Below are 26,903 nucleotides of genomic sequence, written 5' to 3'. Positions count from 1 at the left end.
ACCGGTTTATTAAACGGGTTGGCTTAAGCCCAACCCGAACCCGCCTAAGAGGCAGGTTGGCGGGTCGTGTCAGGTTTTGCCACCCCTAATTTAAATCGATTGAACCTGAAGATGCATTCTACCAAACCTGCATCTCTACATTGTGGGTCTGCCTCTTTCTAACATAGCATCAAAGCAAGCAACTACATCCCTTCTAGATGACTCAAGGATAGCCTCTCTGAAACTATATATGCTAACCTTAATATTAAAGCCCTTACAGACTTGAAGGTTATACCGACAAGACTTACCATGACGCACTTATAAAGCCCTTCACTAGCGCAATTTTCGTGCCAGTAGAAGTGAACTTTCTTGTAGTGAATCTAAACAGATGGAGGAGGAACCCATGAATTTGAGTAAAGCCATCTGGATTTAAGAGGGTGTGATATCTCATTTGTTACCCGTAAGACATGCATTACGGGTAACAAATGAACGAGATTATTTCAGGATGTTCACATTTCTCAGTAAAGACTAATTTCCTTTCATTATGAATGAGATTAGAATCCATACATTATAAATGAGTTTGGAGTCAAAGAAATGTTTACCCAGCAAGGTAAGGCTTGTTGAATGGGTTGATCAGGAATCTTCCATTGCGCAAACAGATAAAACTGTCTTACGCAAAATGCTGCGAGCAACCGGACACAATATGAAAAGATGCATATTGGTTTCCTGGTTAGTATGACATAAGCAGCACCACTTAGCAAGATAAGAGTCGATCAACAATAGCAAGACAGACTGATAATGTTGCTTAGTCCATGTTAATTTGCTCAAATTAAACTTCGGTTGATGTATAAGAGTCGAGTATCATGCTTCTCTGCAATTGAAAACCTTATTTTCCTTCCACTATAATATATCTTATTTATCTGCCTAAAATCTTTGATTGTTTAACTATCAAAGTTGATCCAACCTTGGATTCATCAAGACTGCACCTCGTGATAGTGTCCATATGCACCATATTTGCTACCTTGATATTCTTTAGTGATTGGACCGGTTTTCTAGAAATCTCATTTTGAGCAATGCTAACCACCGGAATATTATAAACTCATGGATTAAGCCAAAAGTCTGTACGTAAGTTTTCCATTTCCAAGCTTCCATCTGCCATTTTCAAGCTTTCTTTGGAAATTCCAACCTCATAATTTGTAACCACCGGCATGATTGATTTACTAGAAATCAACACTTAGATAATGCATTTTTGGATGAACAAAATGGCATTGGGAGCCTCAAAATTTATGACATTGGTAAGCCATTGATTTTTTAAACCTTATAAAAAACTATTCATGCATCGGAATCAATTGCTCGAAGAAGTGATTCCTATAAAAACATGCATATAGATCACATATGTCCAGTCAAAATTTAGAAACAACACCAAAAATCCAATTGCATGTTTCATTTGGCATTGTGCCTATATATATATATATATATATATATATATATATATATATATATATATATATATATATATATATATATATATATATATATATATATATATATATATATATATATATATATATATATATATATATATATTGGAAGCTGCCTACCACGTTTCTGGCCTATTGCCTGCATACCCAGCTTTCAAAGGGTTTTCCATGTTTTCCTTAAATTTGATTATACATACGTGTTCTACATACTTGATTTTATAGGAATTCACTATTGGATCGTCCAATTCTAACATGCATATAGGTTTTTATAAGGTTTAAAAATGGATGGTCTAAAATTTCTATAAATATTCAAAGCTTAAAATTCATTTTTTTTTATCAAAAAACATTATTCAAGTATCGCTTCTCAGCAAATAGACCGTGTCAAACACATCTACAAGGTCAGATTTACTAAAAACAACAAAAACATAACTGTTCACTCACAGTAGGCTAGTAGGCAGTTACCATTTTTCCTATATATGTTTATATATATACACTTAAAATTCATTTTAAGTAAAAAACGCAAATAAGAATCATGCAAGAACGTCGCTCATGGAAACAATGGTCAATAATCACCCTCTTAATTACCAACGGGAGCTATCTCTCCACTTCTCTCTCTCTCTCCCTCTGTCCTACCTTTTGTTTGTTATGCCTTTTCTATTGCATTTGAAAATAGATGGTTGTGATTAAAGAAGGTGAAATTATAAAATTGCTTTTGGTAAATTCAAATCTTTTCTTCAAATTAGCACTTCGATCCTTCTTTTCTTTTTTAGGAAAATCCTTCAGTTTTTTCGGTAAGATAAAAAGAAATGGTTCGCTCCATGCATCTCGTGAGTGGTTGCTTCTTATTATTATTTTCAATGTCAGAGCACCCGAAAAAAGGCTCTTTTAAGACATCTATTTTTTTATTTTAACTTTTAAGATAGGTTGCCTAATGTGTTGATTTAACATGTAACATCATTACCCATTTACCATCACAGTCAACATCATCATTATTGCCACCAGAAGATGGTGCACATCTATCTATATTGAAAACAAACTATATATGACATGTGATGTGCCAGTCATTGGACCATATTAGAATGGGATCATTTCTAAGAAAGCCATCGTTGCCCATGGCTTGGACAAAGCATATACAAAACGTCATGTCACTATTAACATTATGAGCTTCGGTGTCTTTTAGCATTTATGTGCCAAGTTGTGAACACAAACATGGACATGTGTGAAGCTTTGCTTGTGTGGTATGGATAGATCAATCGCATATTCTTGCATGGCACTATGCCAAAGAAAGTTTGTTTACTAAACACTCCATATTTCCAAAGTAAAAGACTAAGAAATTATAGGGCCATTTCTTGGTGCAATGGTAAAGTGCTGGGGCTGCAAGTAGGGGTGTCAATGGGTTGGGTTTAATTGGACCCAACCCGCACCAAAGCCTCTAGGGTCAGTGTTTGGTGATAAATAAGAAGGTCCGATTATAATCCGGGTTGAACCCAAAGGGTTTGATTAATATATGGAGCCAGGTATGGTCTGTAAAATTTCATACCTAACCCGGGCCCAACCTGAGTTCCGACTAAGATCCACAAATTTTCAATGCAAAAAGAATAAATTTTATTATTTTACTATGTATGGTCCAGGTCTGGTTTTTGTAATGCTTATAGAATTCAGATATGGTTTCTTTTATGCTGAGTCTGATTGGACTTGGGTTTGGACCCAGTACCAGTATCTCAAATCAGGTCATCGGTCTGGTTTCATATGGGTCTGAACCAAACCCGGTCCATTGACACCCCTAGAGCCTTCAAGTGAGATATTAGGGTTTGAGTCCTGGTGAGGCCACTTCTTGCATAATGCATGAGGTTATTATAAGGTCTAATGTTTTAAAGGAATCAAAATAACTTAGATCTATATAGTTAAAAAGTTTCTTAATTATACTTAAATGCTATTATGCACCAATGAATTACATAGTGCTTAGTATGTGTTGCTAAGTAGGGGTGAAAATAGATCCCCATATCATGTTGACTTTTCTCCCCTCATTTTGAGGAGACCCAAACTTTAGGAGTGGCCAATCGATTTTACGATTTTACAATATCCCAAAATAACTTAAGAGCGATATAGTTTAAGAGTTTCTTAATTATACTTAAATGCAATTATGCACCAATGAATTACATAGTCCTTGGTATCTCTTGCTAAGTAGGGATGCACATAGATCCCCATATCATGTCTACTTTTCTCCCATCATTTCGTGGAGAGCCAAACTTTAGGAGTGGCAATAGATTTTATGATTATACAATATTCCAAAGTAATGGTTCTTCAACACTAAAAATCATGATATCCCAAAAAATGACTTCAAGATTATGCCATTTCAAAACCAAATTATGATGACATAGAAAGGGGTGTAACCGGGTTGGGTATACCCAACCCGACTCGACGTCTCAAATAGATTATACCAACCTGAACTGATTTTAGTAGACCCATGGGTTCGAGTCAAGTTCAAAATGTAGACTTGTAATGAAAATGGGTCCATTTTGGATATTGCAAATGAAGACTCAAACCCATTTGAATCTGACACACTTTTTATACCAGACCCAAATGGTCCTCCATATTGTAAAACCAAACCGACCTGAACCCATCCCGATTATGTACTCGAACCCATTTTAATCTTGAACCAACCCGAACCCGATCTGATTATGTACCTAAACCTGTTTTTATATTTGGTAGTATGAGCAAATAACTATAATAATTGGTAAATATCGTGTTATAAAATCAATTAAATATTTAAAGATATTAATAAACTTAAAATTAATATGCATTTCCTTTTAGTAATCAAAACTTCAATCCATTGTTTTTTGTAGATGCTTCCTATTACCCTTCAATAGTGGAAATTGTCGGGTTGAAACCAAGTCCATTTCTAAAGAATAATACTCAATAACTCATTGAATTTGACACATTTTGAATATGATATAACATTATTTCAACTTGAAAATATTGGTTGGTATAAAAATATTTTTTTATACATAAATGTTGGCATTATTTAGAACGATTAATAAACTTCTCATTGGTTAGCATATAATTTTCTCAATGAATAGTGGGTTCCATTAATTTACACGTTTTTTATTGACAGGTAATTAGGTCTATGCTACCAATCATATCAAAGACCTAGGCTGAAAACCAAACCCGTTAAGACTCGAACCGATCATGCATGAACTTGTTAACCCATATGGGTCTTTTTTTTTTCAGTCATACAAATACCCAAACTTGACCTGAATCAAAGTAGGTATATTAAAGACCCGACCTGATACATCCCCAAACATGTTAACTCATTTGGGTTGACAATTTTTAAATATACCTGAACCCGAATCCAAAGCCGAATTAGACAGAGTAATATTGCATATTTATAGACCCCCTCTTCTCCTCCCACCAAAATATATTTATGGTGGTAACTAAAAAATGGCCTAAGTGGGCCCCACAAAACTGACGAACAAGTTGCAATCCTCCAGCTATCAGTGGCTCCCAAAAGGCACCCTCTATTCTCCTCCCACGTGTGATCCTCTCCGTCCAATAATACTAGCGGTTGGTCATATGAGGGAGGCCAAGGGTCCCCTATAAATAGTTTCTAGAGACAGGAGGGGTGACAATGTAACCAGTTTACACCCATATATATATAGAGAGAGAGAGCTACTAAAAAAGTATGCAACTACTAAAGCATTTTCCCCTAGGATTATTCCACAAGACACCTTTTCATATGAACATGCATACCCTACAATGTTTGTTACTATACAAAGTGATATTTTTAACGGGAATGACCGTAGTACATGACAAAAATGATGTATTTCACGAAATGCCCCCCAAAATTTTAATTTCTCCCATGTTCAAATTCACAAATTTTCAGCTTTAAAATGACTTTTTACCCTTTTTCACATGCAAATTTTTTCCTAAATATGCAAAATTCTTTCCAAATATGGGATGCAAATTTCTTTCTCAATATGCGATTTTTTTTTTCAAATATACAATTTTTTTCACAAATATGTGATTTTCTTTTCAATTGATACAAATTTCCTCCAAAATATATGAACATGCAAATTTTCTCTCAAATATGTAAATTTTATCCTAAAAATACAACAAAACAAGATATATAAATATGCATTTGGGTACAATTAAATTTTGTATTATTGCCTATGTATTACATGTAAAATAGGGTAAATACAACACAATCATATACCGAGTCAATAACATATATATGTATGAATTTCTTCACAAATATGTGATATTCTTCCCAAAGATGCAAATTTTTTCATAAATATGTGATTTTTTTGCTAAATGTGCAAATGTCTTCATACATATGTGATTTTCATCTTAAGAAAATAGATTCACACATCAAACACATACATCTTTTTTTCATTTTGCAACTCTATGCAAAATTTTTCTCCTTGAAATGTTGTACCTCATTTGAGAACGAAAGAAAATCATATATTAAAAAATGCATATCTAAGAGAAAAAATACATATTTGAGAGAGAAATTGTATATTTAGGAGAAAATTAATATATTTATGAGTAAAAGAATTCAAATATTTGAAAAAAAATTATATATTTAGAAGAAATCCGCATATTTAAGAGAAAATTTGCATATTCACATATTTGAGAGAAAAATCACATCATTTTGAGATAAAAATCATATATTTAAAAGGAATTTCCATAGTTGAGAAAAAATAACATAGTTGAAAGGAAATTTCGTATATTTAAAATAAAATTCATATATTTGGGAGAAAAAATATAAAAGAAATTCACATATTTGTGAGAAAATTTGTATATTCACATATTTGGAAGAAAAGTAACACATTTGAGAGAAAATTTACATCTTTGAGAGAATTTCACATATTTGGGAGAAAAATTGTATATTAAGGATAAAATTCACATATTTAAGAGAAAATTCACATATTTGGAAAGAAAATCACATATTTAAGAGAAAATTTATATAGTTGAGAGGAATACAATTTACATATTTAGGAGAAAATCTACATATTTAGGAAAAAATCACATATTAAATTTTTTTTTTATATATTCGTATATTTAGAAGAAATTTCACATCATTTGAGAAAAAAATTACATATTTAAGTAAAAATTTATATATTTAAGAGAAAATTCACATATTTACATATTCTCATATTTGAGAGCAAATTTACATATTTGAGAGAAAATTTTATATATTTAAGAGAAAATTTGCATATATGAAATAAATTTATTTTTATGAAGGGTAAAAAGGTTATTTTAAAAACAAAATTTTATGAATTTAAACATTAAAAAAAAATTAAAAATTATAGAGCATTTTGAGAAATACATCATTTATTGAATTTTTATGATGATTTATTTAAAATCAAGTAAAAATAAAAAAAATAAAAATAAAAACATGACATGTTTAAAAAATTATAATTGTTTATTAAACTAAACTAATTATATTAATTATATTTAATTGATTAAAATAACTAAAATACCCTTCAAATTTCAGTTGCACTCCGCTTAGGGCCTCAAAGTGCAAAGACACATTTGTCATTAAAAGTTCAGTTATAGGATGTTTTTACCTAGCATGTCATTGCACCTAAAGAAAGGCTCGAGTGGGGCCCAGAAAACTGACAAACAAGGCCAAGAGTGCCCTATAAATACTTTCACGAAAGAAAGGAGGGGAGAACGTAGCCGCCTCTCTTTTCCGGCACTCTCTCTTACAAAGAAACGGGGGAAAATCCCGCCGGAAATCGACGAACCAGGGTCAGGGCGTCGATTCTTCCACTTTCCGGTGATCGCGATGCCTTTTCCTGTGAGGGATAGCCTCTTCATCGGCGACATCAACGACGCCGCCGATGTCCTCCTCGGCCGCGGCCCGCCGGAGATCACTCACCTCCTCTCCCTGCTCAGCTCGGTCTCCGTCTCCTTCTTCACCGAGTGGCGGTCGATGCTGGATATTCCCTCGAAGGAGGTCCGGAAGGTCTTCTCCGGCTGCGCCGGCGGAGAGCAGCCGGAGGCCGCCGAGGGAATGAAGCAAGGGGAGCACGGGAGGGTTTTGGGCGTGGTGGAGATGGCGGGAGAGGGGCTGAGGTTTGTGAGGATGGCGGTGCCTCTGAGGGACATGGAAAACGAGAACTTGCTGGAGTATTTGGAGGTGTGCTTGGATTTCATCGAGAAGAGCCGTGCTGAGGGCTCGATCTTGGTGCATTGCTTCGCTGGCGTCTCGCGGAGGTAGTACTACTTCTCGAGTTCTTTGGCTTGTTTGAGTTAGTTTCTGCATGGTTGTTGGGATTTCAGTTTTGGAGTGGAGTAGGCTTCAGTTTTTATTTGCAGCATCGAAGTATGAATCTTTTGTTTATGTTTGTGCAGAATTTTCTGCCAGAGTTAATTTAGGCGTAGAAATGTTCTTTTTTTCTCCTGGGAATTGTTAATTTTGATACTACCTACCAAATACCATATTAGTTGGTTGCTTATCCATATGCCGCTACGCACACTAATACGATACTAAGAATTTTAGTTCCATGTCCGTAGTTGCATGATTGCATATGGATGCCAGTGTGCGTTCACTGCATGGTCCTTTGGGTGTGCCACAGAGAAAAGATTTTCTACGCACTCTAATAGTATACTAAGAATTTTAGTTCCATGTCCGTAGTTGTATGATTGCATATGGATGACAGTGTGCGTTCACTGCATGGTCCTTTGGGTGTGCCACCGAGACAAGAATTGCTAAAAGATGTGATAAATATAGTTCATTTTGTTTCTGTCGATCCAAAGAATTTGGAATAGGTTGTGAAGCTCATACCTAACTAATTATGGGACAGCGAGTGACTTGCAAGAAAGACGGGAGGTGCTCCTTCCTGACCCCTATGGACAGTGGGCTCCTCAGTGAAATAAATGGATCAATTTTTGCCAATCACTTGTACCAAGGTGGAAATTAAGTGCAATATTTTTTTTTCCATAAATGTGGCCTATCTGAAGGAGGCACACGAACTGAATTTCCAAATTGACACTTAGGCAAGAGGTTTCAGCTGATGAAATAATTATTGCTATTGCTTCATTCTACCCATAAATGGTTTAAAGAAAGATGGGCTATAGAAGTGCAGCTTTGGTTATCTTGCATTCTCTAGCCTTCTATGTTACTTAGAGTCTTAGACACTGATATGAGTTTCGGTGTTGAACAAGAACATGAAAACTTGAACATATTGAACTTTAAAAGATACATGTCATATTGTCACAAATATAGGTACGAGGCACAATGCAGACTTGCTTGGTAATTGGTATAATGTGCAAGAAGTTTAAATTTGTAACATGGGGACATGATATATAAACCATTAAAACATGAATATCATCTTGAATGCAATTTCTTGAACAAGAATTCTAAATCATTATGATTAAAAATATTAAATAATAAATCTAAATTAAAAAGTGAAATGTAATGTGATCAATGAAAACTGTAAAGGAAAAAATATAAGTACAAAATAAACAATAAAGATAAAAAAAGCAATTATAAAGTTAAGGACATAGTATTATTTGTGTCTGACACAAGTTTGACTGTGTGCATGAAGTGTCATAATGTATCAAGATGTCATGTCAACACGAGATACACATGCTAAGTGAAATGTTCGTGTGACATATTTAGATTTGTGGGCACAACTATATACATATAAATGAATAAATAAATATAATGTAAGAAAAAGATTACAAGCTCTCATTCTTTAGTCAAAAGGAAGATGAGACACCAGAGCAAAAGAGAAGAAAGGTCGTTATTCTCAGAAAAGAGATTAAGCAATTTCCTTGTTATGACATGACGTGATATGGGAGAGAGAAGCTACGATGAGGCCTAAGAAAATTGAAAAAAAGTTGCATGAAAGAATACAAAATAGGTAATTTGTAAAATCTTCGAAGTTTAAATGAAAATTTGCTAGGCTTTTTTGGAAAAAATTCCAAAGGCTATTACTTTAGGAAAAAAAGTTAATACTTTAGGAAAAAGTTAATACTTGTTCACCATATAGTTAATACTTTAGGAAAAAAAAGTAAATTGTAAAATATTTCTTTTTTGTTTTAATTTTTGAAGTGTCTACAAGTACATATGGAGTGTCCAATAATTCACACGCCTTGATGAGCATGTTTAATAGTGTTGGACACTTCCAAAGCAATGTTTTAAATATGCATAAAATTTCAATATAAATCTTTTATTATGTCACTTGTCAACATATACACATTATATAACACATCCACACACATACATGACTCGGCTGAGTCATAAGTTGACTTAGCAAAGTCATGTCCAAGTCATATGAAAACTCGGATGACTTGGTCGAGTCTTGTGCAAATCTGGGTCATTCACTAGGTTGACCTAGTGAATGGTCAAGTTGAACAATGGTGATCGAGTCACCAAGTTGACTTAGTGAGTTTTTGAACTATGCTTCAAATTTTGAAAATAGCCATATCCAAGCCGTGTCGAGATGTGTCATATTGGTGTTAGTGTTAGATATAGTTGGACATGGACATGCCAGACCTCTAGGAGTTTTAGCTAGCCTTTAGTGGAGAATTGTGGTTATCAAATTAATTTCTAATTGAAGATGGAACCAAGCATGCAAACTCTCATGGATGTTTAATGAAATCGTAAAAACCCTCTCCCATGCGCACGGATCAGTCCCCAAATTGCTCTCATGGCCCTTAGGGTGCATGGATACCTCTCTAATGGCCTCTCCACAAATGAGGAAATTGGCCTTCAAGAGGTCTTTAATACCCAAAAACAAAAAAATATGATTCAGGCCTTTTTAAAGTGCGCCGAAGGTGTATCGTATGATACACCCTGTATTGTATGATACAGGCCGTATCGTACGATACAAATACGATACACACTCGTATCACGATATGAGCGTGTATCGTATCACTTTTCTAAAAAGTATCGATACGTACTCTACGATGCACTACAATATAGACAATATTGCTTGTATTAATTTGGTAATTTAGTCAAATATGTGAGTTCAAAGAATTTCCCTCACGTTTATTCCTAAAGGATGTGCTAACTAAAGGATGTCAACAGGTTGGGTTTGTCTCGGATACTCGACCCAACCCGGTTATGTAGTGTCGGGTTTGGCCTAAAAAAAGGAAACCCATATTAAATTTAACTGGATTTTGGTTTCTTTTTTAAAACCCCACCAGGTTTGGGTATGATTTTTCATATTAAAGCATCAGGTCAGATACTTGACATTGGTTATCAGATCTGATAGTGAACAAAGATTAGGTATGTTTCTATGAAAAACATAAATGCACTAAATGGGATTCGAACCCCAATCATTTGTTTCACACACAGCCAGCTAGCCAAAACACCAAGGCACTTTTGGTTGCCATTGTGTGGAAAAAAAATTCTACATTTTCCAAACATAGATACCAATGTCAACACCATCGATCCAACCCATTATTAGTCTGATTCGGGTTCGGATTTCTGAAAAAATCTTTTTGGTCAAGTGTGGTAGCTTCTATGCTGGACTTGATGAATATCCAAATATCAAATATGATCCCAAGCCCGATTCAAGGTCGACCTTGAGCTCGCCCTGATCCGACCAGTTGACAACACTAGCTGTGAGATATTGGTGGGGGCGGTTGTTGATTGCCTTGAATAGGCAGTTCCAAAATTGTCTGCCAACTATGTCTTTTTCATTAAAGGCAAGAATTCATGGACGAATAATTTGGCACATAAAGCAATTGATTCCATTTAGATAATGAATATTTTTGTGTAATTTGTTGACATTGAGTTGGAGAGATTTTTCCAACTAGATGTTCTTATCTTGTGAAGGGCAAGCTGTGGATCTCTACCAAGAAGTGGGCCATCACATTTTCTTTTTGTCAGTATTTATGACAATCAATGGTTGCAATGGAAATTTCTTCAACCAAAACATGTTTGGAACTTATAGATGTTGTCAGGAATGTTCATAGCTTTATATACTCACACATTGGCATAGGCTTTCTTAATGGGTTTCATGTGTGTACCTCTAAAGCATCTCTTGTACGCTAAATATATCCTTGTCTTCATCTTGGATCCACATAGGTGAGCTTGTCTTCTCTTATAATGTTTTTGATTTCATATAATGACTACTAAATCAATTGTATTGTGATTGATTTCGTAAAAAGATTGTATTTTACTGCTATGTCACATAGGTAAGGTTGCAGGTTAGAAAGACATGTACGTGGGTGTGTGTATGCGTGAGTACACATATACACGTACATTGTGCATGCGTGTGTGTGCATGCAAAAATGCACAATTATGCTGCAGTTACAAGATTGATGTAGATATGAAGTTATATAATAACAGTTACAAACTAAAAGTCTAAAGCATGTTAAAAATATGTAGTTAACTAACAAGTAATAATCAAGAAGTATATAGTTAATAGTGGACACTTTCAATGTCAAGCATAGTCTACATTGACTGAACCATCAGATATACAAAATAGGTCGACTATTTCTTTTTCCCTGGTAAAATACAAAATGATCGCACCTATACTGGTACTAGGTAGGAATGAGTCATCCAGGTTTTGAACTTAAATTGGTCAAGTTCATACCCAGGATACCTAGTATGAATACGGGCATGACACTAGTATAGGGGCTTAGTAGAAGTACCCATGTTGCATAGTTTGACAATAAACTTCAAATCTCCTATTAGATTTAGGTAGCAGGGTGCTCGCCTGCTTGGAACTATCTATTGCCAGATTTGGAAAAATCTACTGCCAAAAGGGTCATATCCTTGTTAATCGACATACTTTTGTTAACCTTGTTCCTACAAGGGTTTCCAACTACAACATTATTCTGAAGCAATATGGTGAAATTTTTATCCATGTAGCTAAAATGAGCATTGTGAGGCTCATCATCATGTATATGTAGCCAACTTCTTTGGTCATATGTGATTGTTTCTATTTCTATAGCAACCATTTTTGGGTCTAACAAGCTTAGCCTGCAAAGGCTCATCAACATTTTCAGGCCATAATTACCATTTTGTGATGAAACCTTAGTAATCAAAACTGTGAGGTGAGACCTAGTCGATTGCCTAGCGTCACTTATAGACCCACAAAAATTATAATTTTTTAAAATAAGTATATATATAAATGTTTCAAAGTACACAAAGTGATTGCAATGTTCCAAACATTTTATACACCTAAGCACTCGCTTCGGCACCTTGCCGCTCCTAGGCAGTACACTTGCACCTATATTACTTGAGCAACCTAGATGAGCGCCTAGGTGGGATTTTTAACTACTAAGGATGAGAGAGTGTCCTCAGTTTGGCTTAAGAGATACCACACTCGTCATAAAAAGCTTTTATATATCCTTTCACGGACAACTATATCTTCATGCATAGGTGCGTTCACAATATCTCAAGTATCACATTCTTGTATGCCTTCATGTTTTCTAGCATCCTCTTGTTTTAACAGGCTATGGGGAAGCTAGTGGATCATGTATCTTTTTCTATTTCTACTATCAAAACACTTAGTCACAAAGTTTCTCTTTTAATTTATTGATATTTTTCCTGGATATATGGCATGTCTGAAATCATAAAATTGGAGCTTGAATTCTGGCATATATTCTATTTCTTCCTAAAATATACTAGGCAATTTATGATTAAAATATTGCACTATATAATAATATAGTAATTTGGATGGTTTTGTTTTTTATCCAAAAAAGTTGTGCTAATTTGGTGATTCTTTGGTCATTTTGATCTAGGTTATTTGTAAATTCTTGGTGTGTTATTTCATGATTATGAAGGAATTTTGTAGATTTACTTCACTTTTGCTTCTAGAACTAATTGTTCTTCATGAAAAGCTGATAATGGAGATAGCATAAACTTGGTAGGAAGTGTCACACTCTAGTTTTTTGTTATATAAAGAATTTCCACACTAGAAAAATAGCATTTACTGAAAGATGGATGCCTTTTCGTTTAAGAGGCCCCACCCATCAAATCACAGCATTTCAAAATGTAAAAGAAATCCTCTTATTGGATATAACTAATGGATTTACTGTGCAAGTGTTTGAAAAGCTCTCTACAGTCTACACCAAGACTTCATAGGCATGAAATGATGATGGTACATATCTGTAATCAATTCTTCATAATTTGGTATCTATTATAGCTATAGTATGGCATCATTGTAGAACAATTGCTGGGAGAGTTATGATTATGGTTTGATCTTGCAACTAAAATAAATGCTCAACTGCTTTACTATAGGAAAGTCATCAAGTAAGAAAAACATTGCAAATAATGTTATTGGGAGGAACATCTTTCTTTTTATTGGTTGTGTTAATTCGTCCATATTTTGCAACCTTCTTAAACTTGCAACTTATAATGGCCCAAGTAGTTTTTGCATTAAATTAAGTGTTCCTGTGAGTTTAGATTGTTACAAAAAAAAACTTGTTGCTTTTAGTTTTATATTTATTTGCTAATTGCTTAATATTCAATAACTATAATCATAACCATTACAAATGGGTTACCTTTAAATAGCAATGCATTTGGTTGTCAGTTTCCTTACTAGTTCCATTTTAATTTTTCTTTCTTAAATTATCAGACAAGAAATAAAATTCCTTCCTAGATTCAATAATCTGTTATAGTTTCTGCAATATGTATGGGTGAAATTCTGTGGAACATCGACTTACTGGATTATCCTGGAGTTGCTACTTAATACACAACATTTGGTTTTGAATCTTTTGATATATTGATATCATACAGTTTAAGTATTTGGCTATTTGCTTTTTGTAACTACTATTCGTGAAATCATTTTGTTTATAGTAGATAATTATATCATTCAGAAAGTATTTACAAATTCATTTTTCAAATTGCATGTATGTCTTGTCAACCATGTCCTGTTCCACCGGTTTGTGCTTTTCATATCATACCACATTCACATTGAAGTTTTACCTCCAGCTTTTCCCGTGTCATTGCAGTGCAGCTGTCATGACAGCGTACCTGATGAGAAGTGAACAGCTATCCCAAGAAGGTTGGAATAAATTCATGTTGCTAAATTTGAGATATATGGTTAATATGCTGGTAGTTATCTTTGAGAAGCTTGAAATTTTCAACTAATTAAGAGGGCGGTGGCTTTGCTTTCAACTTAATCATTTTGTAGAGTCAAGCGAAATTATGGCCAATATGTGCCCTAGAGTTCAAGAGGATTGTAATCTGACACTCCATGGGTTGTTTTCTACATTAATCTGACTGACTATCTAGAATGTTGAACTTTTTAAGGTTCTCTTGGTGAGTTTAATCCATAATTGCCTTGAACTGTTAGCTCTTAAATTCAGGAATTTGGTTTACTTTTCAGTTCATAAGCATATTGTGCTATGTAGTCAAAAGCGCCGACTAGGCGCCAACTAGTCGGCCTAGGCACAAGTAAAATGCTTAAGCTTTGCAATTCCTAGGTGGGTACCTTAAAAGGTCCCATTTTTTCCGATTAGGCATCGACTAGGGTGTCTAGTCAGCGACTAAGCTTCCATTGCCTAGGCACAAGGGTAGTTTAGTCATTTATTAATTTTATATATGTATTTTAAAAACTGTATGAAGGGAGGGGGGTTTAATTCTAAATGATTATGTTTTCTATATATGTGAGAATTTGTTTTTGATGATTTTTACTGTTAATGAATGTGAGATATATATGTGAGTTTTTGTAAATTTTTCTATCATTTTTTCTGTGAAAGGTGGAAAGCATGATTTTATAATATATATATATATATATATTATGCTATGAATAATATATGTCTGTGTTACAATCATTTTTTCTATGAAAGGCTGAAAGCATATCTTGTTGATTATACTGAATATGTTATGAATAATTGAATATATATATATATATATATATATATATTATATGTATATTCTGGTTGTATATATTTTGTGGTAATATTCCTAATTGTGTATTTGTCTAATGAAAACATCTTATTACCAAAAGAATTAAACATATTTTTATGTATATTTTTTTCATTTTTTTAATTAGAGTACTGACTAGTCCGCCTAGTCCTCAACTAGTCCTTTTTGGGGTAGGCTCCGCCTAGCGATTTTGACTACATAGATATTGTGATATTTAAAGTTTTTATTTATCTATAAATTGTTTTAACCATTTTTAGATGCTCTAGTCATTTGATGATCATTGGACTTGCAGATGCTTTGGAATCTTTATGTCAAAGTTGTGAATTTGTTTGCCCCAATGATGGTTTCCTTGAGCAGGTGAAAGCATGGTAATTAGTAGTAAATGCGTCAAATATTTTTTGACTAGTTACTTAAGAATGTGTTTACATATTGCAGTTAAAGATGTTTGAGACTATGGGGTTCAGGGTGGATCGAACCAGCCCTATCTACAAACGCTTTCGTTTGAAACTACTGGGTGAGATACAGTAACCTTATTCTTAGTATTTTTTTCTTAATCATCATCACTGCTTTTTGAATCTCAGTTTCTACACAATGATTGCCGAAGAGCTGTGTAGTCAAAATCGGCAACTAGGCATCGACAAGGCGCCTAGTCACCCTAGGCATGGGGTCAGCACCTAGTCCAGAGCATTTAGGTGCCCTGTACATAAAAGGTCCTGATTAGTCCAACTAGTCCTTGCCTAGGCCACCTAGGCACTGACTAGTCCCCACCTAAGCCGACTAGGCATGGACTAGTCCCCGCCTAGGCTCAAACTTGTCTTTTTTTTTGTTACCATATATATATAATATTTATATACAAAATGTATTTTTTAGATGTATATCTACTCTTTTCTTCAGATATATAAATATATATTCTCTATTTTTCCAAATATATGTATATAGGCTTCACACACACACACACACACACATGTGTGTGTGTGTCTGTGTGTGTGTGTGTGTTGATTACAAATATATATTATTATAAATTCTGCATTTTCTTAATTTTTTTAGGGTTCCAACTAGGTTGACTAGTCCCGCCTAGGCCTTTTAGACGTCTGCCGGTTAGGCACCAACTAGCGCTTTTAACTACAAAGCCGAAGAAGAGCTTTCATAAATCATTCATGTCATGGATGGAGATGATTATACATTTTTAAGTGTGGCTGTGCTGCCTCCATCCATCTTGGGATGGGCATCTCATATTGGCATGATTTCTTTTGGAGGGTTGGTGTTTTTCACTTCCAATTTGAGGGATTTGGAAGAATTTATCAGTTTGCTGATCCTGTTGTTTTTTCAACCTCTGAGTTGATCTATCCAAACAGAAATATTGTTATCTTTCATCTGTACAGTCTTTCTAGGTTAAGTTGTTTAGACCTGATTTAACTACTAAAAGTGTGCAGGCAGGCTTTATCTCAAGAAGGCATTGATATTAGTGTAAGAAAGAGCTGTATGGTTCAGCTACTGTTGTAAAGTCTGAATATTGTTTACCTGATATTGGATAGGGTTAAGAACGGAACTTGTTCTGTCTACTCCATGCGCCAAAGATGAACTCGTGGTAGAAAAAAAGAGGTGATTTGGTTTTGTAGTTGGATGCTCGGGTATGGAGGAAGATGGTGCCTGCCCCAACTCCCCTGTGAATGGGGTAGCCAACTTTCATGTATAGAAAGTTCTGGGTATAACATGATAGAGCCAAGTATTATATGTTAGTGATTGAAACTTGCCGAGAGCAAGTCTCAAAAGGCAAGTGAAGTTGGTGAACCATATATTGGACAAATATTCCTCGTGGTTCAGAAACAGCTCCAGTGCCTGACTATGAGTTCGGCTGATCAAATCGAGACAAAAGTCGGTCATAATAGTCTGGGAGTCCTCTGCTTAAGGACAAACATAATGGATCAGAAGTGGGTGTCGTGATCCTGAATTGGACAATAAATTAGGCAACATTGATTTTAGATTATTCAAAGGCTGCCTTATCAAGATAGATAGGTAATCCTGAATTGGACAATAAATTAGGCAAAAAAAAAGATGGGTAATCAAACTTATTTTTTGATTCAATAGAAGCACAGTGAAAGCAAGGAGGATGCTTCAAACCAGATAGAAGGCAAGCAAGCAGATATAGCTAGGTCTCAAACTGCAGCAATCCTTTCCTGACTAATAAGGGATGAATACACACACATAGCACAAGGAACAACAGTGGTGAAGTTCAAATTATTCTTCTACTTTCATTTAATGGGTTTATACCCAACCGATTCTGCAATATGTTTCTTTTAAGTGAAATAGTGTAGCTTCTGTCTGGAAAATTTCTTTCTTTTATCATTTTTTATTTTTTATTCTCATAGTGGATATGATTTCAGGTCAGGCATATAGTAGGGGTGAGAAGATAGATGGTTCAGGATTTGGTGTAGATCCTGGTTTATCTGATGAAGTGATCTCCCAGGCTGATGATACCTTGAGTGATAAGCCAAAGACAGCCTTCCGTTGCAAAACATGCCGGAGAATTGTAGCCACACAGGACAATGTTGTCAGCCACACACCAGGTGAAGGCGAGACATGCTTTGATTGGGCAAAGCGTAAAAGTGGTCACCCATTTATTAGGTTTGACGAACTTGAGTGCTCTTCCATCTTTGTTGAACCTCTTAGATGGATGAAAGCTGGTATGCTCTTGAAGAACTTTCCATATGTTTTTCTAGAGTTGAGCAAGGACATTCTACTGTAGAATGACCAAGCCTAGACTATGTATCAAAACCGGTCAATTTTGCTATGGCAAAGAGCTCGTTCTGACTTGAGAAGCTTGTCAGCAGGCTTGGGTGACATGAGGCAGGTTGCTTGGGCATCATTGTCATTCATGCTGCTTAATTTTCAAGATCTGAGACTTGTTGAAACCTAGTTTTTACGGTCACCATTTGAAGCAAAGCTCCCAAGCAATTGGTTGAAGAATCATTGATGTAACTTCAAACTAGTGCATTATAATCTGAACATATGATCATTTGAGTTTTGTTAAGTCTAAATCATAACCAGATTGACTCAGATTTGGACGACCTGACAGAGAACTTTTCATACTGTCGAGCTCTCTTAAGTCTGGCATTTTTCTCCTCCCATCTTTTGGTTATTTATAATTGACTTCACATTGCCTTGCTGCAAGGTGGCCATGCAGCCACCTGCTTGACAGCTATCCATCTTGGCATTTCTCGAGATGGGTGTGGTGCCCATCTCGAGAAATGCCAAGATGGATGGCCAGCAGTAGTAGAGCTGCATGCTGTTGCATAAAAAGTGTAAAGTGACCTATGCCCATCAGTGTCTTGGAAAATGAATCTATATAATTGATTTTTTGACATCTTTGATTTTCTCTTCTGATTAGTTGAAGATGGTGCGATGGAGGGGAAGCTGTCATGCATCCACTGCCAATCTCGTTTGGGTTATTTTAACTGGTCAGGCATCCAGTGCAGCTGTGGGAGCTGGATCACCCCAGCTTTTCAGCTACATAAGAGTCGAGTCGATGTTAGCAGTATATAATTAGTTAATCTTATGCAGTAACTTATGTGGGGAAGAGGGAAATGAAAAAAATGTGAAAACCAACTCATGAAAGTGGCTTCATATCCTTGTACATGTTTTCAATTATGAAAAAGCTCAGGCTATAAGTGTTTCTGATTAGCTCGCTCCATCGTGAATGGAGCTGTAGCTAGTCTGTGAAAGTGACAGTATCCGACTATAGTTTTCTTTTTCTGTTTACAGTTCTCTGATAATCTTCATCTTGCTTCCTTTATGTTATGAAACAAGGAAGAAAGTCTCGTATAAGCCTAGCCTCTCTATGTATATCTAGAAGGTTTGGTCTGTTACTAGTTTTTTATTTATGTACATTTGCAGTATTGTGAAAGTACAGAAAATTATTTTGGTATCTCTGAACTAAAAGGCATCGATTTCGTCCTGATTTTGCTTTCAAATTAGTTCCTGATGTTAGCGTGAATTAATATGTTGTGCTCTTAAATATGTGGGCAGTTTCTTTTACGTTGCAATTGCTTGTTTCTGTGAACCGATTTCATGTATACCTTAGACCCAACTTTATTATTATTATTTTTTTTGAAAGGCAAGCTGGGGTTAGGCAGACCCCTACCAGATATCTCTTAAGCCCCATGTGGCAGAGGGATTCGAACCTGGGCCTTCAGCTTGGCACAGGACCCCGCTTACCACATGGGATACCTCCTCGGTTTCGACCCAACTTTATTGATGAGCCTATGGATTTTGATTCTATTGGGACTTGAGTTATAAGATCCTCGTGTCCTTTTCTGTGATTTTTTTCGTGGACATATTTAAAGTCAACTTCCGATTATTCTAGTGACCCCAAAGAGCAACCAATGGGGGCTTGGGGCTCCGCTTGTCTTGTAGGAGCAGCTAGTGCACGTTACTGCAAGTTCAAATCCCAATATTGTTTTATAACTGTTAGGGGTCTGCCTAAGCCCAGCTTGCCTTTTAAAAAGAAAAGAGCTACTTGGTGCACACAAGGGCTCTGCCTTCTTGGTTTGGAGTGGCTGTGGTTTGTCATCTGATATGGGACAACCATGGTTTGATACCCACGGAAGGTGTACTCCCAGTAGGCAAGGGGAACATGTGGGGGGATGGGGGAGGTCAGATCACCCCCGCCTACCCACCCCCAAAAGAAAAAGTGCAGCTTAGATCGTACTTAAACCAGGAGAACTTCAATGAGTTGGAATCCTATACCTCGGGGAGTGTTCACTATTTTCATGGAATCAGATTTGTCCCAAGGAAAGCCCTTTGATTTGTATTCAACTAAGCACCAGCTAAGGGTACATGTACATGCGTATAGTGTAAGCGCGCACACACACACACACACACACACACAGAGAGAGAGAGAGAGAGAGAGAGAGAGAGAGAGAGAGAGAGAGAGAGAGAATCCAACGATGTAAAAATCTAGTATGAACAATTGAATCTCATCAAATGACACTGACTTTTAAATATTTTGTTCTGTAGTTAGATGATGCCTGTATGATTCCAAATTTCCAATACACAATGCTATGGGGCTGGTCTCCCAAATACTCAAAGATGACAATGCCCAGTCACTGATTTCGGGCTTTCAGCCTCTATGTTCCACAGTCCACACACATGGCCACATACAGCAAATCACGGGTCATTTAGAGGCCACCAACTGCTGATTGCACGCACAGGTTCTCCATGTTTGGTAGCCTGTGGAACCTCCAACGGAAATTGATTTTACAAATGTGATTGTGCCTCAAGCAGTATGTTTGTTGCAGCATTCAAGTCATTCCTGGTCTGCACAAGTGCTTGTCTTGCTGAGCTCCTGTCAAAGCCCATTGATACCAAGGTTGCAATGGAATCCTCTGTTGGCTCTATCATGGAAGCAAATGGAGCAGTTGGTGGAAAGTTATTACCCTGTCAATATACAAGTAACGGAGTCTAGTAATGTATGCCTACAGGATATGACTTCCAAGAGTATAGATTGATTGAGAAATTTCCGCTGGTCCAGTGCAATATATAGCTATGCAGATCCGACTTGCACGGGATAGTGGGTTGGCTCATGTGATCATTCAATCAGACTGTGATCAAACCAACCATGATCATATTCAATTTGGATTAGGCTGTTTGATACTATCAAAAGTGATCCAAAACATAGATATAATCATGTTCTATATTTGAAATTGCACATCAAGATCAGATCTGGTACAGATACAGATCAAAACACATGCCAGCTGAGATGATTTAGATCAGAATTCACTCGTAGGTCCAATCAGATCAAGATCATCGCCTATCTGAACCTTTAATAAGCGTAATCACAAGGGACTGCCATGATCTTGCAAACAAAAGCTTGGGGTAATAAAAAGCTTGGTATAATTGATTCTTCCAATTTAATAAAATTCATTTTCTAGGCAAACAAAACATTGCTAAAAGGAATGAAAGACATACTTTTAACACTAAGCAGCAGTTGCTGAACACACAAGAGCCTGATACTCTCCAATCCATCAAAAGATTTAGGAGGATCTTTAGGCCAAGATAGCAAAGATTACTCCAATAAATACAAGGACGTGGTTAGCAAGCAATGGTAAATGCACGACATTCATGTCCAGATATCAATCAGTACACGAAGAAATACCAGCATGTCTTCCAATTGTATTTTTCTTACATAACTGTGATAAATAACGTGAAAGGCCCTTCCAACTAAGAAAACATTAAGCATGCCATTCATGTAATTGTTTTTATTTTTGGGGTGGGGTGGGTGGGAACGTAGAAAACCCAAATGTAAACTTTCTGATGCCAGTCTACCACAAGCAAGGATCAAAACCACAGGGCAACCATCACAAAATTATCTTATGGCAATCCACATGTGGCATCTAGGTGCGTTGGGTGACCCAGACAAGCTTAGCAAACTTTGAAAACAGGACACTAATGGAAGCATTTGGAAAAGCAACAATTGCAATGAAGGTTCATGCCAGTAAGCACAACTAATATTGCGGAATCAAGAGTGGATAAGCAATGTAAGCACACAACACACAAGATCATGTAATTGAAAGCAATGTAATGAGCGTGGGCCATGCTAAAAAAACAGGGCTAATTTGAGGCATTCAAAATGCAACATTCATTGCATTGAATGAGAAGACCAACTACCGGAAATGTTACCATGATACAGCCATTCAAAATGCCTAGGTTTTGGTGCGCCTCTAAGTGCACTGAGTTCAAAATCATCTTTCTCCCTCAATCTAACCCTATCGATGTGGCAAGCATAGTTTGTTTGATAGGGATCATACCTCAGATTTTGTATTTCTGAAATAAAATCATGATCTTTTAAGTCTTAAAATTTGGCATATAAGGGTTTTCAAGACTCTCCATCTTCCTTAGCAAAACCCTCATTGTGATAGGATCTAAACAATCCTTTAATCTACCTGGCAAACCGCCTCATGCCTTGGTCTATCCAATAATGGTGGTGTTTCTTGAATATCTTCATCATTATGTTCTTCTTCATCATTATGTTCTTCAGCTTCATGGCCATTCTCATTAGCTACATAGATCAACAACTTCTAAACTTGAAAACTTTGGAGTAAGCTCAAAATGCTCCACCTCATGATGATCTACATCACCGCTACCATTTTTCATAACCTTGGAAAGTACTCGAGATTCATCAAAATGCACATCTCGGCTTATGATCAACTTGCATGCAATCTGATCATATAACTTGTAAACTTTCACACATTTGTCATAGCCAACAAATATACACATCTTGGACTTGGGGTCAAGCTTATTCCTTTGATAAATTAAAACATAAGCATCACAACCAAATATCTTTAAATCAGAATAATCACAAGAAGTTTGAAATCGTACCTCTTATGGAGTATTTTCATCTAATGCCGTCGAAGGAAACCTATTGATGAGATAACAAGTTGTGGACACCGCTTCCGTCCATAGCTCTTGTTGTACACATGCATTACTCATCATGCAAACACACTTCATCAATATCCAATTCATGTGTTGTATCACACCATTTTGTTGAAGCATACGAACAATACCTTCCTCACAAAATTTAATAAACTCGTTTTTTATTCCATGTCATTATCCGCCATAATGGCTTTAATGCACCAACCTATTTGCTGTTCAACGTTGGCTTTGAAATGCTTGAATGTTTCAAATAATTCATATTTGGACTTCAAGAAATAAAGCAATGCCTTTCTTGAAAAATCATCAACAAATGACATAAAATAAAGCGAATCACCATACGATTTAATTGGTGATGGCCCCCACACATCCGAGTGAATATAATCAAGAATACCCTTGAATGGCTTCCTGCTTTGAAACAATGCCTATGTTGTTTCCCATAGACACAATGCTCACAAAATTCTTTTTCACCAAAACTCATCTTAGGAATAAGATTTATTTTTCATTAAATTTCATACTTTTTTCACTCATGTGTCTCAACCTTTGATGCCATAGTCGGACCAAAGTGTCATCATTCACAACCATATGTGCTTCATCAATTGTGGAGCTTCCAAGTAGCGTGTATAAGTTTTCAACCTGAATTCTTTTTATGACCACCAATGCACTTTTGGTGATTTTGAGAACACCATCTTGCCCAATAAATTTGTAGCCTTTGGATTCCAATTCAGTAAAGAATATTAAAATTTTCATTAAATTTAGTACATGCCTCACATTTTCAAGTGTTCTACTCATGTCATTATACATCCTTATATGAATTGTGTCAACTCCAACCATCTTATTCGTTGAGTTATTGTCCATCAAAACCGAACTTCCTTTATATGATTAATATGTGCTAAACTATGACTGATGGGGATACATGTGTTGTGTAGTACCACTATCCAAAATCCATTCTTGGTGAAATGAGTGATTGCTTCCAGTCATGAACGCTTCATCTTCAATGACCCTAGATGTAGTTTCTTCTACTTGGTTAGCTTTATTCTTTGTATCACTGTCTTGCTTTTCTTTGTTAGAGTTGCTTGAACTTGAATCTTTCTCGAAACTCTTTTTAAATTGACAGTCCTTCATATGACCCTTTTTTACCACAAACTCAATATGAACATTTATCATATCGACCCCTTGACCTTGATAGAAACTTAGATTTGCTTATTGCACCACCTTTTGAATTATTTTGCTCACTGTTACAAGAGATTCTTCCTTATAATCAACCTAACACCCACCCTATTTATAGTGTTGGGTACCCCTTCTCCCATTAAGATAGGGAGTCTCGGTTGGTCTTATCTCCAACCACACTTTCCAAAATCAAGTCAAACTCTTATTAAGTAATATTAATCAATAAATTAAGACTTATTTAAAAGAAAATTGTAGAGGTTTTGGGGATACCAAAATAATATCCAACAATTACCGTTTTTATGAACACGTTCGTAAAAACATGATTTATAAAAACTTGTTTGATAAATCACAATTTTGACTCAATATACTTAATTATTATTATATATTAACATAAGTCACATTGAAAGACGTACTAGAGGTTTGGCTTGATGGTGTGCTCACGCTGAAAAAGCCCTGGTTAACCAGTACATGGACATACAGACAAATGATTGACGCGTTAATTTTCTAAGACCAAAGTTCGCTTAGCCAACTTCAACCCCAAGGTCACCAATGAGTATGGTTGCTAACCATCGTCTCTCCGAAGAGTTACCTAGAGAGACGATGGGGATCTCCTACAAGCTATAGGGTTAAAGTTTGTTGATAAATAAGGTATGATTATAATCCAGGTCGATTAATATATGAAGCCAGGTGTGGTTTGTGAAATTTCATACGCCCAACTCGAGTTCTGACTAAGATCCACAAATTTTCAATGTAAAAAGGATAAAATTTATTATTTTACCAAGTATGGTCAGGGTCTGGTTCATGTAATGCTTATAGAATTAGGATATGGTTTCTCTTACGATGAGTCTGATTGGACCAGGGTTTGGACCCAATACCAGTATCTCAAAGAAGGCCTGAGTCTGGTTTCATATGGGTCTGAATCAAACCCGGTCCATTGACACCCTAGAGCCTCTATTGCATGCTCCATAGTTTTCTCTCGGGTCTTCGAGTGATTTCCCTATACTGGCATCATGAGTAGATCCATCTTCCGAAAGGCGCTTCTTCAGAATACCTTCCTGCAGAGAAAACAAAAGAAGACATACTGTTTCACCTCAACTCACTCAGGATTTACTCCTAACCTGATATATGAGACATGAAAAACAATGTATCTAAAAAGTTTTAAGGCCAAGGTTTTAGCATGTCAAAATTGACAAAATTCATATTTAATTATCAGATGAGTTCATCCTGCAAACAATCGGCTAATACCATAATATAATCTTGTACAAGTCACAATTTCATGAAATAATAAGAAGTTGTTCATGAATAAAACATAAACTTATTCATTTAAACAACCATGGATTTCATTAAAAATTATGCAAGGCCATACAAAAGTCCAACATCTGAACTAAAACAAGTGAATTTTATGATAAACCATTAATGGAGTGGCACAAAACAAACAGAATTCAGACTACCAAGATCTCTAGATCTCAATATAGGCAATCCAAGAGACTTCCTCCAAACAATAAAAAGGCACCAAAAAACCTTCCCATCCAATCTCACGTTCTCAGAGAAAACTTCAAAATGCGTAAATTGGGATAAAACTCATCAAGACCCAGATGAAAAATGAGACAAAAAAAGATCAGGAACACGAAATACACAAAAATTACAAGAATAAAAATGGCCCACCTGGTAGGACACGCCTAACATCGCCGAACGGCCTCGCATCCCGCCGATGATGGTGAAGATGGCACAAGCGATGATGATACTTCTAGTAACCGGGGCATTGTCTGCAAAATGAATCAAATCGAAATAAAATACACAAATAGATGACTCCCCACAAAGAGGAAACAAAAAGGGGAGAGAGAAACCAAAATCGGAATCTCTCTGGTAAGAAATCAATTTGTACTTATGAAACCCAGATGGACTGTTGTTCATCATTGATGAGAAGACGAGCAGAGAGAGAGCCTTTGTCCTTGCTGTTTCAGTTTCTAATCCAGAAAACTGGGATAAGCCGGGAATTGGTGCACCCCACTTATCCAGGATATTGGGGAGGTGCTCATGAGTCCGACCGACTCAATACCCCGACTCATCCCAGTTTTGTGGGTAGGTCGGTGAATTAGACCAGCTACCAAAGATCAAAAGTCTTTGATTGACCAATGACACAACCAGCGGCTCGGGTTGGACCGGAGCGTCATACGGGAGGTTCACGTTGGCAGTCAAGGGTCCGGTGTTCGACCCATTAAGGTGTACCCCAAGTCCTCAACTAGGTCTACAAACGAATAGGATATGATTGGATATCCGAGTCCGACATGTTATTTCTAGATTTGGATCCTTTAAGTAAAATTAGAATGTTCATTCGGATAAGATTCAGATATGTCCACTTGGATTATTTTTAGATTTGGGTCGAATTCATATCGGTATTTCAAGTCAGATCTGAAATAATCCGAATCAAAATCCAATCATATTGCATTTTTTACACGTAATTATGAAATAACTTGTTTTGTTCTATTTATTCTGGATTCAAACTCTTAAAATAAGCTCGACATGCTTAATAAACACTTGTGGTTAAACTGTCGCTAATCTGAAAAATCAAACAAATTTCAACACCACCAAATCAGTATAAACAACTCAGGAAATCATCTGAAAATACATGCACACAAAAGCATAAGAAGGCACAAACCACAAAACCAAGATTTCCACGATTCACTCACAAGGGGCTACATCCAAAAGGAAAGTCATCCAACAAGATTTCACTATCAATAAAGAGATCAAAAGGAAAATACACAACTAGGGATCAACAACCTTACAACCAACAACCCCACCAAAAGAGACCACCATAATATATTTTCACCATCATGTACATGATATGGTGATATCCATGATGGCAAACACTCCCAGAAACACGACACACCTATTCTCATCCAACTTCTATTCTCAACTTCTATAATGAGAAAAAGATACCTATCACCATAAGGACGACCCACCTTTTATTTTTATTGTTAGTAAGACTCAAATAACCAAAA

The 26,903-nt window shown here is 36.0% G+C and overlaps 1 protein-coding gene across 3 annotated transcripts; it reads left to right on the top strand.

Annotated features, from left to right (window-relative positions):
• The first annotated feature begins 7,137 nt into the window (after window positions 1-7,137).
• LOC149814153 (uncharacterized) lies at window positions 7,138-19,228 on the top strand. 3 transcript variants are annotated; one of them, XM_089988472.1, is made up of 6 exons: window positions 7,138-7,682; window positions 14,385-14,437; window positions 15,596-15,660; window positions 15,739-15,817; window positions 17,688-17,870; window positions 18,692-19,228. In XM_089988472.1, exons 1-6 carry the CDS (start codon window positions 7,252-7,254, stop codon window positions 18,844-18,846), a joined length of 966 nt encoding a protein of 321 aa, XP_089844598.1. In that variant the 5' UTR covers window positions 7,138-7,251; the 3' UTR covers window positions 18,847-19,228. The 3 variants fall into 3 exon arrangements, with proteins under 3 accessions (XP_089844598.1, XP_089844597.1, XP_089844599.1); XM_089988471.1 differs by having other exon boundaries at window positions 17,688-17,987; XM_089988473.1 differs by having other exon boundaries at window positions 17,688-17,928; window positions 18,692-18,868.
• The last annotated feature ends 7,675 nt before the right edge of the window (window positions 19,229-26,903 follow it).

The sequence above is a fragment of the Nuphar pumila genome, chromosome 15, assembly GCF_984573655.1.
Source record: "Nuphar pumila chromosome 15, dmNupPumi1.hap1.1, whole genome shotgun sequence".
NCBI lineage: Eukaryota > Viridiplantae > Streptophyta > Magnoliopsida > Nymphaeales > Nymphaeaceae > Nuphar > Nuphar pumila.
The sequence above is the reverse complement of the archived record's forward strand: the minus strand, read 5'-3'. Positions and strand labels throughout refer to the sequence as shown.

Coding starts and splice junctions, on each gene's coding strand:
- LOC149814153 (XM_089988471.1), top strand. CDS start 7,252: ATGCCTTTTCCTGTGAGGGATAGCCTCTTCATCGGCGACATCAACGAC. Junction 15,818..17,687: donor CTTTCGTTTGAAACTACTGG/GTGAGATACAGT, acceptor ATATGATTTCAG/GTCAGGCATATAGTAGGGGT. Junction 17,988..18,691: donor TCTTAGATGGATGAAAGCTG/GTATGCTCTTGA, acceptor TCTTCTGATTAG/TTGAAGATGGTGCGATGGAG.